The 21,655-nt window shown below is 37.3% G+C and overlaps 1 protein-coding gene across 6 annotated transcripts in view; it reads right to left on the minus strand.

The window, feature by feature from the left end:
• The window catches only part of LOC149568649 (uncharacterized), a 240,319-nt gene that overhangs the window by 180,319 nt on the left and 38,345 nt on the right, over positions 1–21,655 (minus strand). For all 6 annotated transcript variants that reach the window (XR_016362597.1, XR_016362596.1, XM_089821524.1 and 3 more), the window contains exons 5-6: positions 14,831–14,955; positions 14,611–14,655 (exon numbers count right to left, since the gene is read on the minus strand). Coding sequence is in view for 4 of the 6 variants with exons in the window: in XM_089821524.1 (XP_089677650.1) it covers positions 14,611–14,655; positions 14,831–14,955 (170 nt within the window). In the remaining 2 variants the exon portion in view is untranslated. The remainder of the gene's footprint in view (positions 1–14,610; positions 14,656–14,830; positions 14,956–21,655) is intronic.

Consider the following 21,655-nt stretch of genomic DNA (forward strand, 5'->3'; position numbering starts at 1 on the left):
TATACAGTTATACTTGTTTTTCGGTTTATGATTCTATTACGATGTTAATCTATTAAGTTTTAATTGCTATGAAATTATGAATTATTGTTTAACTCAGAACTTTGCTTCATATATGGTAGATATCTCAAATCATTATATGTTGTACAAATGTAGTGTGTATGTATGCATTTTTAAGAATATTTTAAGAAATTGTATATTTTCAAATGTTCGATAAAAGTGCCGATTTATTGCCGAATACTTCGCCGAGTTTTTGCCGATTCCGATATTTTCACAATTTTTAGGTCAGCCGAGATATTGCCGATACCGAATTTTTAAACTATGATGTTAACCATACAGATATCAGTATTATTCTTTGATATATGTTAACCATACAGATGTCAGTATTATTCTATATTATTTTGTATTATTCTGTAATTTTCTGTATTATTCTGTAATTTTCTGTATTATTATTAACAGTTTTCTTCTGTACATCAATGATAATTCCATCACCCCGAAAAAAGTCCTTGGTTGTATATCTCAGCTCTGCCTCTTCATTGTTTTGATAATTTTGGTCTTCAAAGAACATAGTCTAATACTCCAATATCCTGTCATAAGATTTCATCTTGGTTTACTCATCTAAAATATTGTTTTCCAGCTAACAATTGCTGAAAATCTCATTCACCAATCTCTTGACCAGCATTGATGAGTGGGTTTGTGTCACTGTTGTTGCTTCCTCACCTAGAAATGTGAAAGTTGTTTGGACTCAAGATATGGAGCGAAAATCGCTCGATATACTCCTTGAGCAAGTCACATTAGGAAGAAAAGGAGAAGGGGGGTTTCGGAAAGAAGCTTGGACCAGCATTGAAAGGAGGTTCAATTTGGATATGAAGATGAATCTTGTAAGAGACAACTTCAAGAATAAATTGAAAACATGGAAGCAAGCTTATCAAATGATAAAAGACTTGAGAAATATGAGCGGCTTCGCATGGAACGAGACTACTCAGTGCGTGGACACTGATGATGTTGTATGAGAAGAGTTGTTAAAGGTAATGTACTCTATACAATTTTTGTAAGTTAAGTTAAATATCTCTTAATTAATACTAATGAAAGATAAATATCTAATACCTTAATTTTGCCTTCATGTAGCAAACGGATTTCAAGAATGCTAGGGTGTACAAGAGGCAACCATTCCTCTATTACAATGACTTAGCAATCATTGTTTGGAATGACATTGCTGATGGAACTACAGCTGCAATGGCCCAAAAGAACGAAGATGGGCACCTTTTTGATGAAGCGGTTGATCTTGACGATGATGGAGGCTTCACTACGCCTATGGATGGCACTTCCGAATTCGATGAAGGGTTCCTTGGGACAAATGATTCTAGTACATATGTTAGACAAAATGCTTCCACACCATCATCAAGGAGGACAAGGAAGAGGAAGGCAAGCATGGCTTCTTCTTTAGATGTGATATGTGAAAGCATACAAGATATACGGGAAGGCATGAGGGAGTCTCAACTAGTAAAAGTTGATAAAGGAGAAACGAAGCAAGATATATCAGTTGCATTTGCAGCCCTCAAGGCCATACCTGAACTTCGTCAACAAACTATGATTGTGGCTTATGACACTTTTACTTTAGAACCTACAAAAGCCTAGGGGTTCTTAGAGATGAGTCCAGAGGAGAAAGAAGAGTATGTCCGACATAAATTTGAAGGATTGCAGTGATTTCCCAGCATGACATTCCATGTTTAGTTTGTGTTTCCATTTGACTTTATCACACTTCTGCAATTGTGGAAGCTTCAACTATTACGTGCATGATCAGATTTTCATCTGCTGCTACTATTTTAGTGTATTGATTTCTTCCTATTATAACTTATTTGCATGATCAGAATCTCATTTGCTGCTACTATTTTGTGCATGATCAGATTTTCATATGCTGCTTCTATTTGTAATGTATTGGTTTCTTCCAATTATATCTATGAAGTATAATTTTATTTGCATTTGATTGCTTTAGTTTATCAAATGTTTTCAACATGATCAGATTGCTTTAGTCTATCAAATGTTTCCAATTATAACTTGTTTGCATGATCAGATTTTCATATGCTACTACTATTTTGTGCATGATCAGATTTTCATCTGCTGCTTCTATTCTGTGCATGATCAAATTTTCATCTGCTGCTACTATTTTTAATGTATTGGTTTCTTCCAACTATATCTATGAAGTACAATTTTATTTGCATTTGATTTCTCGAGCCTATCAAATGTTTTCAACATGGTAATTTCAGGCATACCCTGCAACCTTTTTCATTTTACATTCAATCTTTAGGAGTAAGACATCTGGAATTTTCTGTTTACATGAAGGAAACAAGGCAGCAACTGGGGTATACACTCTTTATCTAACTGTGATTTTTATGTGTTTGTGTGAGGAATATATATATGGCTTATGGTTTAATATACATCTTTGTACCAATTCTTGCATTTTCACCATTGTTGTTTAGTGCTAAATGCTATCATTTATGTGGATTGTGGAAATCTGATAATGTTAACTATGCATTAGTTTGAGCTGGATTTGAATTCATCACATTTGATTGAGCAGATGATTGTTGGGGTGTGACCTGAAGACATGTGCTTTGCAATTGTACTATTTGTTAGCGATGTTGCTTATGGTTTAATATACGTCTTTGTACCAGTTCTTGTGTTTTCACCATTGTTGTTTAGTGCTGAATGCTATCATTTATGTGGATTGTGGAAATCTGATAATGTTAACTATGCATTAGTTTGAGCTGGATTTGAATTCTTCATATTTGATTGACCAGATGATTACTGGGGTGACACCTGAAGACGTGCGCTTTGCAATTGTACTATTTGTTAGTAACGTTGTTTATGGTTTAATATATGTCTTTGTACCAGTTTTTGTGTCTTCACCATTGTTGTTTACTGCTGAATGCTATCATTTATGTGGATTGTGGAAATGTGATAATGTTAACTATGCATTAGTTTGAGCTGGATTTGAATTCTTCATATTTGATTGAGCAGATGATTGCTGGGGTGAGACCTGAAGACATGTGCTTTGCAATTGTAATATTTGTTAGTGATGTTGCTCACCCTTCAATGTTCAAAGGCAGTGCTTCCAGATTGATAGACTGGGTAATATGAAGCCTGGGTGGGTGTTTTAAGTGCCATACCTTTTGAAGTCTCATCCTTGCTGAAGAATATGGGCATCACCATCAACAAACGAATCATTCGAGCCAGTTGAAGAATATTGGAGTGATGTATTGAAGCTTCACAAATATCACAGCTTGCCTAAGGGAGACTCGTGTGTCTTCTGATATGCTGAATATGCTGCAGATTCATTCTTCAAGACTTTGGCTTACATAGTGATGTCTACAATCTTCTAGGATGACTTTTCCTGAATATGATAATATGACCTCTTTATTTGTACCCTAAAAATCAAAATAGGAGCCTGTATTGGCAAAGTATTGAGGCTACATTCTTGAAGAGCAGATTACCTCACAGCTACAGCTCCAAAGCAAAAAAAAAATCCCTAAACCTTTTATTTTATTTAATCTTTTCACTTTATGTGTGCTGCTGTAAAAATATTTAAACAATAAAAAATTTAAAATTTAGTTTTAAATTTATTTTTTTTAAAAAGAGGAGTCCTAAGCTCTGGACTCAACGAGTCCGAAGTGCCTCAGAATTGTGAACTCTGCCTCGGACTCGCAAAGTCCCGTAACTATGGTTTTATGGTCTACCCAATTTCCAAAGAAACCCAAATACCATTTTGAGATATTGTTGAAGGAGCCAAATAGGTGTCTAAATCTACCATCTTCCCATACCCTTGTTTAGGTTACTTGGGAGTAGAGGTAGAAAAACTGAGTTTGGAGGGCTAATTCAAATAGGTCTCCTAGTAGGACATTGGGCAATTGGGATGAGAAATGAATGCAAACCCCTCACAGAAGTACAAGGAGGTTGTGTAGGATGTCAAAGGAGTTTGTTGGGAACTCGCCACAAGCCAAATCCATGAAGAATCCAAGATCGTGATATGCTAGGGTTGGGAGTTGAAGAAGGTATCCTTGTGAGGGTGTGTGATAGCATCACTTGTATGAAGTGGGATAGGATTGCCTAGTGTGAAACCCTTGGGAAGAAGGCAGGGAAAGTCCTAAAAGGCCTAGAAAAGCCTTGGAAGTTGGACCTTTTGGAAAGTGCCAAAAGAAATTGTGTTGACATAAGAGGGTGGTACCTCAAAGGAACAAGACAACTCAAAGTGACACTTTTCAAGAAATTTGGACGTCCTAAGGTTTCATCTTCATCTACAAGTGCAAGAGACCTCATGCCATGATATCAATTGATGTAATTACGAGCAGCCACCATATGTATTGCACTCTTCCTTAGAAGATACGTGACCATTTGTACTTTGCACAATTTATGGGTGTACCAAAAGAGGATGATGATGATTTGGACTCCACAAATTCAAATCAGCAGCTTAAGAGAAAAGGAAGAAAAAAGGAGGTATGCAAAAATCTTCATGAAGAGTTGGACAAACATGCAGGTTCAGGTCACAAGAACAAAATGATAGCATTGGGGAGTGACTCACACAAGGCTTCATCATCTTTGAGAGGAGATTCACAAGAGAATACTAAAGGAGAGATAAACATGAGTTTCCTTGATGTAGAGTGTAAGATTGGTAAGGATCGTGAAGGTATGAATTCCTTGAGTGATCACAGTGCATCTTCTAGTAAGATAGTTAATTCTCACTATAACATAGAAGAAGCCTTAACTTGGCAATCAAATCACTCCAACAAAGAGTTTGGGGAATATGAAGATATTGACAACACTCTTGAAAGGGAAGGACACATTGTTTCAGGCGAGAAGTATTCTATTTTTTTCGTGGATGATCTTGAGATTGATATAGATAAATTTTGCACTGTGAAGAGTTCTCCAGATGAGTCTTGGAGGGAGCATAATTTTGTCCCTCCTTGCCTTCTGAAGAATACATTGAAACTCATTGTAATATTGCTGATATAGTTCTTATAAAAGATGATCTAATACAAAATGTGAATAAGTTGGAGTCCTGGGATACTTTTGATGAAGAACATGCATCTTTTTATGACAAAGAATACCATGTACATGATGTCATAATAGCAGCTTTAACCATGCAATCAGACCAAACCAGTAAAGAAGAAGCATATGCTTCATCTATACAAGAGGTATTCATGAGTTCCATTGGCATAGAACATATTGATTTAAGGCTTGACAACAATGAATCACAAGAAGGTATGCATTCCACTAATAATTCTTTGATTTCCCTTAGTGCTGTCCAACCATTCATACCCAGGGAATGTAAAGCCTCAACTAGTAAGTTGGATGTCTTTGATGGTGGTATTGATCTTACAAGTGAAGACAAATCAGAAATTTTAATGAGTGGCAATCGAAGTCACTTTGTTGAGCTTGATCAAGATTTTTAGCATGGCATCATCTTGAGCACAAATCAGAAAATTTATTACATGGAGTTGATTTTAGCGTTAGACCATATGATAACATGATTTGAAGAGCCAATTGAAGGTCGCCAATGATTATTGCAGCCTTGGTACATTTTGATGACATTCACAAGAACATAGAAGACCTCTATTGGAAGATTCAGTTTGAGGGGAAACATAAGGGGATGGAAGGCAAGTCTTATCTTGTTGATTTGCAAGTTTTCAAAGAAACTTTTGAAATGATGAAATCCGATCATTTGCAGCTATTATCGGATACAGATCACATCGTAAAGGTAGTTGAAATGTATGCTAATGCATTTGAAGGAAAACAAGATGATGTCAATAAGCTCATTGTGGAACTTAAATATACTAAGGACATATTGGAAGATACATTGAAACTCCTTCTAATTGATGTAGGAGCATCCTGGGCTTGCTTGTAATCTTGCATGTTTGGAGGGATTTCGGCTTAAAGTTGTGGAGTTCAGTAGATACTGGTGATCGGCATGGCCTGTAGAACTCGGCATGCTCTATGGAACTCGGCATGGTCTTTGGAATTTGGCAATGCTTGGGAATTTACTGGTGCTCGGCTTGGTTTTGCTAACACTCAGATTGGTCTTGGTTTCTATTGGTGTTGAGTTGTCTGTGAGCCGACTTTTGGCATTTAATTTATGTATGGGTATTAATTTTGTGTTCTAGTTGACTTGTGGCTCAACCTATATTTAATGTAAGGGATTTAATTTAGTTTGTAATGAGTTGGGCCGACTTGTGGCTTAGTTGGGTATAAGTAAGGGGTCTTGTAGAGTCTTTAGGTATTAGGATTCATTCCAACTTGGAGAAGGGGATGAAGCGTAGATGCAAATTTTGAAGAGCTAGGGTTGCGGCTTAGGAAGCAAAGGATTGTTTGGTGGACCTGAGGATACAAGTGTGGATTTTCTTGGTGTTCTTATCCAGTTGTGGACTTGGACTAGCTGGAATTGGTGTGTGGTAATTGTATCTTGCAGGATCTTGCAGAACTGGTATTGTAATTACTGTTTGTATTTGGCCCTAACCTGAAAGGCCTTACAGTCAAGCATATTGCATGTAATCAGTTATATCTATGAATAAAGAGTTGTGATTTGGTATCAGATCTTGCATTATTGTTGTTTTGTTGTTGTATTTCCGTTGTGTGGTTGTTTGTTGGGGGTTTGGACATCTCCTTTGGGGATTCTCTTGCCTTGCACTACATCAGAGGGTATCAGAACCTAGTTGTTCCTAAGTATGTGGACAGATCATCGAAGTTGTGGTAGTTTACACCAGTACTTGCAGAGAAGGTTGATCTTGTGGTTGATTGATCTTCTGGATTGGTGGATCTATTGCTTAGGGTTTGCTAAAATTTTGCAAGATGCCTCCAAGAAGATTGGACCCTAGGACAATTAATGATCTTGGTGATGTTGTGGAAAAAAGGATCTTAGAGAAGATTAGAGCAGAGTTCAGATCTAAGATTGCATTGACGAAGAGTGACGTGATTGCTGAAATTGTAAGTGCTTTAGGTGGTGTACCTAGGCATGTGGGTACTGAAGGTAGTTATGAGGAAGTTGTTGAAGACATTTAAGTTGCTGGATCTAGTGGTGAGGATAGAACTAATCGTGTGGAGAGACCTATTGGAACTAGGGCTAGCCAGTTTGCTAGACCTGGATCTCAGTTGAAGCTGAAGCATAAGATGGAGGTTTCTAATTTCTCACGTACTCCCTGTCTAAAATTATCCCATGATGTTGGGAGTCCTTTTAGGGCCATTATAGTTAACTCCTTACCATCACAAATATGACCTATTGTAGATAGTTAATTTCTCAGTTCAGTTATTCTCATAAAATATGAGGAAATGGTCTCTCCTTTATTCATTTTGATGTTGGAGAGTTTGTCTCTTAATGTGATAATTCTAATAGTGTTGTTAATCTCAAACATCTCTTCACGAGCTCTGTACATCTCATGTGTTGTGTTGCGTCTTTAACACCGTCCACAATTAATTTCATGGCTTTGGTGTTATCGCTTTCCCATTTCTCTAATCCATTACTTCTTTTGGGTAGTTGTTCAAATTTAAATTGTTTTAGACCATTTTCTTTCAAGGTTAACTCGCAATTTCCATCCCGCAAAGTTCGAGTCACCTTACAACCCATCTTCTAGCCTCATACCATTCAGCATTTTGAAGGAGATGGAATTTAAAATTATTTGGGTGTTAACAGGATCATCTCTTAGACCTACTTTGACACCATGTTAATATTATCAGACTTAGTCTGAGGGAGAAAATATTAATATATCCTAAATAAATTCATGTTAGTGATATTCTTATATAGTTATACCTTATATCACTATGGTAATTGTATTGAATTGAGACAAACTGAAGACAAGAGAAAGACAGCTTATTGTTATTGAAATAGAGATCAAATTTGGTGTTTGAAGTAAATCGATACAGCAATATATATGAGGGAACAGCACACTGCAATAAAATTGTTTAAAGACTATTTATTTTTGTGTTCACATGTTTTACATCGCAGGAGAACTCTACTCAAATATAAGGGGTGGGAGTCAATGTCCCCGATGGGAAGTGACTCCACTGTGGAGTCACGTCCCATCACGCACGTGACTCACAGTGCCAATTAAAACACAACAATTACTAATGCAAACCATCGACCAAGTTAACATTAAACTTGTGCTTAAACAATCGGTCAATGATGAAGTTTATATAATCATGTAAATAACAATAATTAAATTAGTAATTTAATGTTCTGATATAAGACATTACATATCACCTCACCATACAGGTCTCCTAAGAAGCACAATGATGAGATAGAAAAGGCAACTAAAACGCTTTTATATATTGGGCACATTAGACAGAGTAAGAGTCCATTTACTTCTTCAATTGTGTAGGTGAAGGAAGGGACCATGCCCATGTGTCTACAAGGCATTGAATAAGAAAACCATTAAGAACCACTATCCCATCCCACAAAGAGATGAGCTACATGAAGCATTTTACTTTTCTAAGATAGACTTGAGATCTCGATACTCTCCAATTAGTGTCAAAGACAACATTGAGAAATCAACATTTAGATGTCATTCGGATCACTTTGAGTTTCTTATACTGCAATGCATCTAGTACTTTTCAATTTTACCTAAACAAGATTTTCAGAAAGTAATTATGCAAGCTTTTGTTGCCAGCAAAAGTGTTTTATGCCATCAGGATTAGTAAAACATGTGTGAAGGGTGTGTGTTAGTAACCGAAGGGTGTTCTGTTCCCTTCGGGATCTTTTTGTACATTCTCCATTGGGAGAGAGGATTCATTCAGTATTAGTCATTGCTATCTATCTTGGGTATTGGCATCTGATGTACTTGAAGCACTGAAGCATCAATGAATTGTATTTTTGGTACTTGAAGCATTCTGTGTAACTTCGTGTTATGCCGCATATCTTGTTATTGTAGTATGCATTAATTCAGTTTACCATATACCGGTAAACAACAATTTACCTTCTTTGATTACATACTTATTCAAAAAGTCAAAAGTAGAAGATTATCTCAATAAACTTTATCATAAGACTTCTATAGTGGAGTAAATCTGATTTTACGGAAAGTAAACTATGTTCCTTTAAAAGCTAGTTTCACAAGACACATTTAGATATCTCCCACCAGCTAAACTAGTGACAATATCTACTTACTTTTGGAAAAATGTGTCTAAACCATGTAGTATAGGTGGCAACTATTTTTAGGTGGTGTACAACTTTGAACTCAACTTTTTATACCTTAAGAGGCTCCCAAAGGAATCAAACTTGTTCGAGACAGCACCATGTTGTACCAACTATAGTGTGCTTCAAGAGGTTTCCAAAAAGTGGTTGTAATAGAAAATTGTAGACACCATTCAAAAATTATGGCCTTCAGAAGTCGAGTCTCTTGAAATAGGAAATGTAAAAGATGTGTCAAACATGTAAATGAGTTGTAAAGGGGAGTTACATGTGCTGGTGTGTATATTGACACATCATTGCGCATCTTGTATAGGAGATAAGATGGGCACCACATTATCGAGTGGTTTTAGCCCATGGTTTTATAATACCGTCTGACAATCTCTTGTATTGTAACTCTTATATAATAGGTGCATGAAATGGAGGTTTTGTGCAAGAGTGTAGATTTGTAGATACCTTTAGGACTCTGATAAGTGATACTCTTAAAAGAAGTTTTCTTTGCAAGTATATTGTCACCTGTTTTCGATTGTTGTGTAATATATTGGACTACTTTTCTAGAGTGGACTTTTTGTCCTGAAAGGTTTTTCCCCACATAAATCTTTGTGTTCTGGTATGAATGTTATTTATCCTTCTGATTATTTAATTTATTTATGTTAAATTTATTTAACCCACGAAAAAATCTAAGAAAGTTTTTTATTTTATTCTCCCCTTAGGGTTAGCATAGGAAGTTGTTTTGCTACTTAACTTCCTTACAAGTGGTATCAAACCTTGATCACCTTTAGTTTCCACTGTGGGTTATTGGGTTTTTTGAGCTAGCTAATCCAGATTTGAGTAGGAGCTTGTGTAGAAGGTGCTGTGTCATCTTGTTACATGAATTTCAGATGGTTAGTTCATCAAAGAGAATACAGGTGGAGAATTGTTTTGGAAATAATTTTGAAATGTGGAGGTTGAAGATGGAGGATAATCAAATACATCAAGATCTGAGGGAGATTGTCGATGAGGTTGACATGGAACCTATAGGTATGAATGAAGCTGCTAAATATGTTGTTATGGACTGTAAAACCAAAGATTGAATGTGGTAGATTATGTTTTAATCAATATCCATGATCAGTTCTCTGCAAAGATCTTGAGGATGATTGGAGAAGTAATTTTGCTTTGGATACTAGCGTTGATGAACCTAGATCTGTAGAAGAGGCATTAGGTATGAATGGTGCAGAATCCTAGAAGCTTGCTATGGATGAAGAAATGGAAGCTTTGAAAAAGAGATACATGGTTACCTTGTACCATTGCTTGAAGGACAAAAGCCTATTGGTTGCAAATGGGTGTTCAAGAAAAATATTGGTTCACATGGAAGCATTGAGAAGCGTAAAACAAGGTTAGTTGCAAAAGGCTATTCTCAGGTTGAGGGTGTTCATTATGGTGAGATACTCTCCAGTTGCAAAAGTGACATCCATTAGACTTTTGTTTTCTATTGTTGCTGCTTATGATTTAGATGTCAAGAAAATGGATGCGAACACTGCTTTCCTTCATGGTGATTTGAAGGAGAATATTTACATGACACAAAGAGCACTAAGTGGTGCGAGGTAAAAGTAATTTGATTTGCAAATTGAAGAAATCTTTGTATGGCCTTACAAGAGTACTAGGATGTGGTACTATAAATTTGATACATACATGTTGAGTTCGAGACTTAGAGTGTTCTAAATCAGATCACTGTGATCATTATAAATTTCATGGTAGTTGTTTCCTGTACATTGGATTATATGTTGATGAATATTATCATTGGTCAAGGAAAAGTTATGATTGTGGAACTGGATTCTTACTTGCAGCTAAATTTTATATGAAAGACCTTCGTGAAGCTAAACACATTTTTGGGATAGAAATTAAAGTAGATAGAGTGAACAGAAATTTGTGGCTAGGCCAAAGTATGTGAACTCAGATTCAGAGTTTCAAAAAGCAGAATTGTAGACCATTACGTAATCCTTTTACAGTTGGAACAAAATCATCTATTTTAAGACTGTCCTGCATCTCTATCAGAGACTGGAAACATAAGCAGAGTACCTTACCAGAGTGCGTTGGAAGTTTGATGTGATGTGGTCTATACTAGACCAAACCTTGCCCAAGCAATGGCACTTCTTTCCAGATATGTCCAATCCTTGTAGAGTTTATTGGGATACAATCAAAAGTCTTCAAATATAAGAGTATTCTGTGTTATCATAGTAATATGATAGGAGATAAATTTTCCCTTGATACTCAAGGCTATGTGGATGCAGATAGGAAAGGTGATATTGATTGCAGAGGATCCACCAGCGCTTATGTGTTTACATTACTTGGTGGTGCAATAAGTTCGATGAGTAAGCAACAAGATGTGGTTGCTTTGTTGACTACTGAAGCATAGTATGTGGCACCCACTTATGATTGTAAAGAAGCCATTTGGCTTAAGAAACTATGTTCAGAGATTGGAATAAAACAAGGAGCAGTAACAGTCTATTGTGACAGTTGTAGTGCAATTTGCCTAGCAAAGAACCTAAATTTTCATACCAGAACCAAGCACATAATGCAATTACACATGTTTGTGTATGTGTTGACACATCATTGGTTATCTTATATTGTAGAGAAGATGGGAACCACCTTATTGAGTGGTTTTAGCCCATGGTTTTGTAATATCATCTAACGTTTTCATGTAGTGTATCTCCTATATACTAGGTGCATGAGATGGAGGTTTTGTACAAGAGTATTATAGCTTTCCAGATATCTTTGGATCTTTGGCTGCTGATAAACTTGCTTGCTCTGCAAATATATTGTAATCTGTTATTTATTGTCAAATAATATATTGAGTTTCTTTTGGAACGTGGGGTTTTACTCCCAAAAGGATTTTCACCATGTAAATCTTTGTGTCATGGTACAAATGTTATTTATCCTTATGATTATTTATGTTAATTATTTGAAACTACAAAAAAGATCTAATAAATTTTTTGCATTATCCTTCCCTTAGGGTTAGTATAGGAAGTTGCTTTGTTACTAAACTTCTTTACAATTACAAATAAAGAAAGTGAATATTCTGATTACAAAAATGGGAAGACCAAACAACAGAGTCTTCAGTCCAAATCTAAGCATCATGGCCAGAGTCACCAGCACAGTGCGCGAAAAGCTATGTGGCAAATTGTAGCCCTGTAAGGACTGAAACAAATAAACTAAGAATATGGCAGAACACAAAGTTAGTACTTCTAAATTTCTAATAACCTGCTAACCCTAAAATCATTAATTGTAGCAGCGAATAATAAATAATGGAATTAAGCATAAATAAGACAAACAGTACAAGCAAACCTTCGTGCATTTAAATGCTTCCAATGAACCTACACACATACAAGAGAAGGAAAAAGTTTGGGATTGTATTGAGACTTGAACGAGTCAAGACCCTGTTTTGGTGTTTCCACCTCCACAACAACCAGATAGATATATAGATTGAAAAGATAAATAAATGTATGAATGATGACGCAATAAAAACAAGCCCAGCTTAATGGGGGAAAACTCCTATTACATGAGAAATGCAAATAGAAATAAAACTCAATTTATAGAGAAAAACCTTTATTCTATGAGATAAATGTTAGATAAGGATATGATAAATTCCAAGATGTTCAAAGATACAAGAGGAATACAAAGATATCACCAAATATGCTTGAGAAAGGCAAGAGAGCTCTGGATATTACTATAAGAGATTGTTGTAGAAAGTAAGAAAGCAAGAGAGTTGTGAAAGCCAAGACAATGCGAGAGATTTTGTGTGCAAGAACCAAGAGAATTTGAATGAAGCGAGAAGATAGATTCAAAAGATGCAAAAGTTGGGAAAGCGGCTTCCAAGCTGATTGGGGTTGTATTGAGACTTGAACCAGTCAAGCCCCTGTTTTGGTGTTTCCACCTCCACAACAACCAAATAGATATATAGATTGAAAAGATAAATAAATGTATGAATGATGACACAATAAAAAAAAAGCCCAGCTTAATGGGGGAAAGCTCCTATTACATGAGAAATGCAAATAGAAATAAACCTCACTTAATAGAGAAAAACCTTTATTATATGAGATAAATGTTAGATAAGGGTATGATAAATTCCAAGATGATCAAAGATACAAGAGGGATAGAAAGATATCACTGGGATAGAAAGATATCATCAAATAGCTTGAGAAAGGCAAGAGAGCTCTGGATATTACTATGAGAGGTTGTTGTAGAAAGTGAGAAAGCAAGAGAGTTGTGAAAGTCAAGACAATGCAAGAGATTTTGTGTGCAAGAAGCAAGAGAGTTTGAATGAAGCGAGAAGATAGATTCAAAAGATGAAAAAGTTGGGAAAGCGACTTCCAAGCTGTTCTAGAAGATCTTGAGCCATTCACACCAAGGCAGGTGACAATTGTGAAAACGCTCAGAATTGACATTTGAACATTAAGATGTAGCAGGAAAAATGCATGGTGCATGGACATTCATGTAGTGCACTCGTGTCCAACCGAATCAGGCTCAAAAGTGACAAGTGGCAACAAAAAGACACGGTTAATGCAAAACTAATGCTGGAAGATAGCATTTGATAAAAGACCTTGAGCAGCTTGCGGGGAAAAAGGCCAATGCAAAGGCTGAAATGGACCTAGAAAAATACTAAAGGAATGGACACTAAAGTGGCTAATACACTAAAGTGGCTAATATAGTGTAAGAAAAACTGCAAATGGGACATCACAATCTTTGGAACGCATTGGAGGAGACCATATATTGTTTTTTCCAGCCGTATGGCCCTAGGAGTGGCATGTGAGTTAGGAAGGAGACCACTAGAGCTTTGGGAGCATATTTGCAGCAGTTTGGAGGCATTTTGGTCCTGCACCATCAATGCAAACATGATTGTGGCCTTTGGAGGTAATATTGGAGAGTAGCGTCCAAGTTTCCTAGTGCTAGTTTGCTGATTTCAGCGCCAGATCAGACTTATGAATTGCTAGGAGTTAAATGATATGCTTGAAAAGTATTTATAAATCATTTTAGCTATCGAGATATTTTCAATTCTGATGGCATATTGTACTCTCCAATTTGATATTAAATTTGAGTTCAATCATTCTAGGGAGTTTTCAGAATATTGCCATTTTCTGAGTTGTTATATAGTGTTTTATAATTGTGAATCTCTCTACAACAAGAAACACTCAAAAAAAAGAAAGTGTGTATGTTTCAAGTTCCTAATTTGAAAGGACTTCATGCAAAGGATTTGTAAGGGTAATAGGTTGCTCATATAATGACTGACAATATTTTAGAGAATATAGCTTCTGTTGACTAATGCAGCAAATATATGTAGCCTGACATGAATAAAAACACATGTTTATAGGTAGCCTGAGGTGGATGCCATGTACAAACATTATTCTCCAAACGCTTAAAAAGGATTCGTGAGATTGCTACATTACAAAATTTAAGCGCAAGAAGCTCACTTGAAATCATATCCATGAATTTGTTCCATAACTTCAGGTGCCATCCTGTACATCAAAGACAAATAATAGAGTGTGTTTCTCTTATTTCTCTAATTTCGCACATGTAAGACAAAAAAATTCTCTATAAACAGACACTTTTCACATAACACTATTTATTACTACTATTTCTACAAATAGGAAGTATCAAACCATAACAAAGTTAACAGAAAGAAACAAGAACCAGCATGGAGTCCCCACGAAAGTGTTCCTTGAGCGTTGTCTATCACCAGAGTCAAACATGCAAGCAGAGACCCCAAAGTCTGCAAGTTTAACTGCACCATTCGCATCAACTAAGATATTGCCAGCCTGTAAAATCAAAAGAGAAAGCTTGTGTAATACATGCCTACCATTTCATTGCCACTTTATGCGTGTGTATGTGTGCATGTGTATAGAAGTATGTGGATGAGAGAGAGAGATTTGTTAATTTAACATGTATCACGATCTCTTATTTCACTAAGTGAAACCATAAGGATGCCAGCTTAAAGATGTTCAAAACAAGTCAATGGATAGAGTTTGACAAAATTATTTAGGTTTTACCCACAGATCACCTAATGAAAAAAAAATTATTGAAGGTCATGGAAAAACTAACAAAAAATGTTGCATAGACAATTGGCCACTTTGGGATCATATATATTGTCCCATGAAGTTTTTCAGAAACCAGAAGATTGTATGATGATTAGACCAATCAAAAAAAGATCATAGCAGCTACGGAGAGTTTAGAGATAAGAGCCCTATTGTAGGATATGAAATTCATAACCATGGTATGCAAATCCTTCCATAGCAATGGCATATACTCGGTTTGTGAAAGGTTGTCCGTGTTGCATACTGGAAGCAGGTTGAATTTAGAGAATATGTTGAAATAAGAAAAATTAGAAAAGCTCAGTTACATCCTCACCAGAAAAATGAAAAATCTATTTCAGTCACATTGTGGCCCGTGTATAGAGATCTAACTGTTCCATAAGTGATCTTTGGTATAAAAAATGTTTCTTGGATCTGTGATTGATTCCTCTAATCATTTTCCTCGGAATTTAATTGCTTTCAATCTTTAGTCTTACAGCAAATTAATCACAAAATTGATGTTCATAGCTGATGTTTTCTCCATTCACCAGCCCAGTTCAATAATGACTGATGTTATCTATATCCTCAGCTGTATATGCACGTGTATATTAGAAAGTGCATTTTGGTTTCAAGGTGTGCAAATTTTTTAAAAATAAAATTTGCATACATTATAATTCAGTCAATATTGTCTGGAGGTATATTAAGACAGTCCCATGGAGAGATCTGCCACTCCTTATTTTCTCTCCACAAGTAATCCCATGAAGCCAATTATAAACATGAATGAATTGCATCTCTTCCTTGATTTCAAAAGTGCCAAATTTGTTTGCCAGATATCAAACAGCCTCTGGAAAATCTTTTTAATCAGAAGATTGGTTAATAAATGTGTTTGTTCAGCCCGTAGGTGAACAGGAAAGAAACATATAATCAATGCAAAATACTATTCATTTATCCAATGCTTTCCATATACAACATGATATTTCATACAATGATAATAATGCCAAAATACATAAGTGTTCACGACATTTATAATGTCCAAAACGGTGCCAATGAAAACGACGCAACCGTATCCACACCGGTAACTATCTAACTACCCCTTTTGCCGGACAACATCATCCCCTCCAAAAAAGAAAAGTCATCTCCTGGCGACTCAAAAACTAACAAAATTAGGAGACAACATACAAACATACAAACAATATAGACTAAGGAGGAGGTTGCACCCCTAAAGTGCTCTACCGTCGGCGCAACTCATAGACTTGATCAGTGCAGATGCGTAAATCTTTTTGCATCTGTGTGTTAACCTCCACTGCCTCCTTCATGAGAAGTGTTTGCGCCCATGGCCTAGGCCTTAGCTGTCTGCAATTATTGTTCAGCCAACTGTAATCCTTGTTCGGCTTTTTCCTTATCTCGCAAGAGCACTACGCACTTGACTGCCCATGCTGTCTATTGGCTAACCAATTCAACAACTAACTTCTCTCTAATTTCCCTATCAACTGTCATAGACCTCTCAGCTATGATCCTCTTTAATGCCCTATCCGCCTATGAGCATAGTAGACGCCTTTATATGCCCCCACTATCTCGTGTGCCAGATTCTCTATAAGAGTGTTGCACGGTCCCAACTCAGGCTTTGTAGCCCAATCAGCCAACATTTCTGGTGTTTCCACGATTGGCCATCCCCTGGCCTCAAAGCAGGAGCAAAAACACTCAGGACAGACCCCCCGAATATAGGCTCGGATCAAATATAACTCCTTGCTACGAGTCAAAGCCTGATATGCAACGATGCATCCTCTCTCCATCACAACCTGCATAGCTTTGATGTATGTCTTGCATCTATCCTCATCCGACCCATAATCCTCTTTTCCCACATCGTTGATATTCCACTCCCTATCGATATCCATCTCTGCCTCTCCTGCAGTAGCCATGTCTACATCCGGTGCCACCTCCTCCTCTCCAGGCGCATCCTCAGACTGTGGTACTCCCACCTCCTGTGGCTCTAATATAGCAGCTACTCCTGGGGATACCTCTCCATGCCTCGGGGACTGAATGGAGGTACTGACCTCTACAGGAATGAGTTGGAACTACTATTGTAGAAATGCATTGGCTCTATCCATCACTTCAATCTTCTCGGGTTGTGTTGCCTATGTTGTCTCAATGCTCTAAACTGGTCGTGTTGGCTATCTTGGTTGGGCCTAGGCCAACAAAGACGAAGATATGGTGACCACAGCATCAATGCCAATCACATCTAGTCGAACCTGAGGTTCGGACTCTGGCGCGTGTATCTCTACTATCTCTGCTGCTGCTGCAACCGAATCTGGTGAAACACTCTGTGGAGTCGTAACATTTGTCGTGGCCATCAGTAGAGTCGTAACATCTGTCATGGCCATCGATGGAGTCATAACATCCGTCGTGGTCGTCGGTGAAGTCATGATAACTGGTGCATGCCTCTGGCCAAATGGAGGAATAAGCGAGGTAGTGGCTATCAAGTGTGCTAAAGCTGGCAACTGGGGAGGGATGAAAAATGTGGACCCTTAGACTGCCGCGTCGCTCCCAACTTCCGTCGAGGTACTCTATTCCTCGGAATTGGCTCCACTACTCTTTGTGGTTTACTCCCTTTCGCTGTCTATGTCCTTGTATGCCTCCAGTCCCCACAATACTTTCTTCTAACCAGCCACAGTTCCACCCATATCTAAATGTCTCCAGTAGAATACTGGAGGTTCTCCTAGCGCCAACTTCCCCCTCAGTGGAACTTCAAAGTCGTCTACTGGAACTTGATAAAGGGTTGCTTCCAGAAACAAGCCAATGGCATGATGTGGCATGAAAAAAGTCTTATGCTATAATGTCATAAACTCCTCCATCTTGTCGCGAGGACCATGGCCCAATCATACACGATACCATTCATGATGTCATTCATGAATGTAATCTGAGGCAAGGCGATATTTGAGGCCCTACTTGCCCCCGTCAACCTACTTTTAATTACATCCATAATACATCTCCAATAGCCCTCTCGAATGAAATCTCTCCGTAGTCCTCAACTCTTGGCACCTTTCACCACAGACTCCACTTCCTCTGGTGTGAGATCGCGTCCCACCAATTTTACCCAATATTCCTTGCGTTCTTGCGGCAAATTGTGATTCTTTGTCTCCACTTTGCGACCTCCTTGGCCAAGAATGCCAAAAACCCTACTGAAATCTCACGGTTTGAAAGAGACTGTCATACGGTGCTTCTTGTAAAAAAATGTACTAGTCTTGATGTTCTTGTTGTACATATCTATCATAGTTCGCAAGATTAATTAAAACAACTAAATGGAAAATACCAAAAATTGTATTGCCCAATGTACTTGAGCTCGTACCAGAATTTGTTTGATTAAATCTGTATCTGCAGTCTCTTGACACCACTTCCGGCACTCACCGCCATTCAACCCTTCAAACTGAATTGTGAGGTGTGATAGGTCAGCCTTCACCTTTTGTTTCTTGTTGTTGGATGCTGTTTGCCCTGCAACTTAGACTCCGGAAGCCAACACTCGCATTCTTTTCCATATTTGCCTTCCACTGATTTTTCCACTGCTTTCTTTTCCCTGCAGACTCCATAGTAACGGTCTCTTGTTTTGTCTTTTAATGTAACCAAAAGAAACGATTAGGGTTTACTCTCTCTTTTTGTCTTTTGTAGCAGTGCGTCTCCGTTGGCAATGGTTCCCATGTTGAATACCCTTGTTGTCTTTCACTTATCTGTGTATATTCTTCTTTTTCCTGCAAACGCTATGCTTTGAAATATGTTTTCGCTCCTTCGGAACGTGACCTCTTTCTTTTCTCCAACAAATACTCTTCTTATGACTTCCTACGGATGCTCTTCCTGTATACTGTCACTACTACTGCTTCCACAGACTGCCTCTCTCCTCAGCGTAGACTTCTTTGTCCCTCCCCGTGGCTTAACCTTGGCAAATTAAAAAAAATCTATCAGCAGCATTTATTTATAATAACCTCCACGGAATACAATTAATCTCAACTTGCGGAACACTTATTTCCGCAACCACACATGGGTCCGTGGGACACTTGTTTCTGTGAGACACTTATCCGCAATTTTTTTTTAATTTTTTTTAAAATATTTTTGTTTTTATTCTTCCCGTCTAGTATTACCCACATTTTGCCTTGTTGTCATTGGCAATAAATTTTAGGCTTAGACCCATCGATGGCGTTAGGATTTCTCGCCCGTCGAGTGTCCATAATTTTATGGATCCATTGTCGCCGACCTCTCTCACTTTATACAGTCCAAACCATTTAACCTTGAATTTCCTTGGTTTTATCTCATTGCGGCTGTTGTACCGAAGCACGAGTTGGACTGTCTGAAACCTTTTTCTTTTCAAATGTTTTTCATGCCACATCTTTCGACGAGTCTATGCCACCTCTGTCGCCCGTTGTTAATCTACACTCATCCAGTTTGTTCAATTGATATAGGCGTTCTCGTAAACTTTCCATATATCTGAGTCTATTGTCAATTGCAATTCACAGACTTTGGACCATAAATTCAGCTGGTACCACAACTTCTTGGCCGAACATCAACTGGAACAGCGTCTGTCCTGTTGTGACTTTGAATGTGGTACGGTAGGCCCATAGCGCCGAAGGCAACTTTTCCTCCCACTCTACTTGTTCGAAGCTACATGATTTGCATATGATGGCCACCAGAATTTTATTTGTGGCCTCCACCAGGCCATTGAGAACGTAGATTCAAATTATAAAGGGTCACTTTAATATTATAAGGTGGGCTAAAAATGAAAAGGAGAAATAATATGAAAAGCCAAGAAGGGAATCGAACAGTCACAACTAAGAGGATAAAAGGAGAAGAGACTCATTCATTGGGCATTCTCGGTTTATGATTCAAATTTCAGTTTCTCTCTTGCGAGAGTTATTTGGAAAGTTCAGCCAGTGTGAGGACGTAGCCCCTCGTGCCAGCAAATAGTGGACACAAACCCATTGTCTGTGGAGACGTCACTTCAGGTGTCTCACATGCGCTTACAGGTTCTTCTCTTAGCATTCCAATCCGACTGTAAAACTGTGTTTAGGATTGGACTTCGAATAATAGTTATTGTATTGTTGTTGTATAATGCAATAACTTGCTTATGGTATTTTTATGAGAATCTACTGGTTTCTATTGTTGTTCCATAATACATCTACCTATGTTTAAGTTATGAATATTGTTACATCCCAATTTTTGACCCAATTTAAAATGTTCATATAGCTGTTGAGGTTTCACATGAAGTTAGTTGATAGTTAAAATTTGTTATAATTATGTGAAATAGTAAGATGGTTAATCATTATAATTGCATATGAAGATGACATGCTAGTTAATCGTTATGATGATATTTTAAAGTTATCTCAAATAGTTGGTTATTTATAATGAATGCATGGGAATTGAAAAGGCGATTAGCCGTTATGATCATTTATAATTAAGGACTTGTTATAGTGATATGATTTAACTGTGGAGAATTCCTTGTAAGGAGCACATCAAAGGGGTGGAAGCATTGTCAAAAAAAAATTGGGCACAGGGGCATCACCATCACTGGGCAAATTGATATGAATCTTGAATCACCATGGTTGAGGACCTAGCGACTGCATAACAAGATACACACATTGGACACAAATGAGCTACTGGACAATCATTAAAATACTAGACATTTTAACTTAATCAAAGTACATACCTTCAATGGTTTATATTGACAGTCTCATCACTTCAAATAATACGTATATATGTATGTGCACATTGTTAATGTATAGCATCAGTAGAAGTAATGATGCTCATCTGATACGTATATAGATTTGTGTTTTGGTTCTTCAAATAAATTGTTATTAATGTTTATTAAATATATATGTGTGTGTGTATGTGTGTTTGGATTAATACACTCACAATACAATTATCGGGAGACAACAATGCCTATAGGCAGTCCCTATTTGTATCAGCATGTGATTGCTGCATTTGTTATCGGGAGCACTACTTATGTTGCGATTACTTTAAACTGACAGTTTGTTAGTCATGCCACCATAGAGGTATGACTCTACGTGGCCAAAGGCTCCATAGAGTCATGACTCTACGAGGGTCATGACCCTCCATCTCTATACATAAGGGAAGGCAGATCACTGAGGGACGACATCAATACACAGCATCTCAGACCCAGCGATCTACAAGTATAACACTATTAATATTTTTCAGTACATTTCTTATGAAGTCTAACCTACAGGAGCATCAGAATATTTGGCATGCAATCCATATTATCAGCGACTTACAAGAAAGGAGATACTGATCTCAAGCAATATAAAAGTCACCATTAATTGAAGAAATACTCAGCACCACTGTAATACAAGTAAGAGTACCTATTGTTCTCATATTTATTGTAATTGTTTTATCTATCAGAGATCCATAAAATTTAACACACATAGGTATAAAAATATGGTGCCACCAT

This window comes from Cupressus sempervirens, chromosome 3 (genome assembly GCF_028749045.1).
Source record: "Cupressus sempervirens isolate cs-2001-9-10 chromosome 3, ASM2874904v1, whole genome shotgun sequence".
NCBI lineage: Eukaryota > Viridiplantae > Streptophyta > Pinopsida > Cupressales > Cupressaceae > Cupressus > Cupressus sempervirens.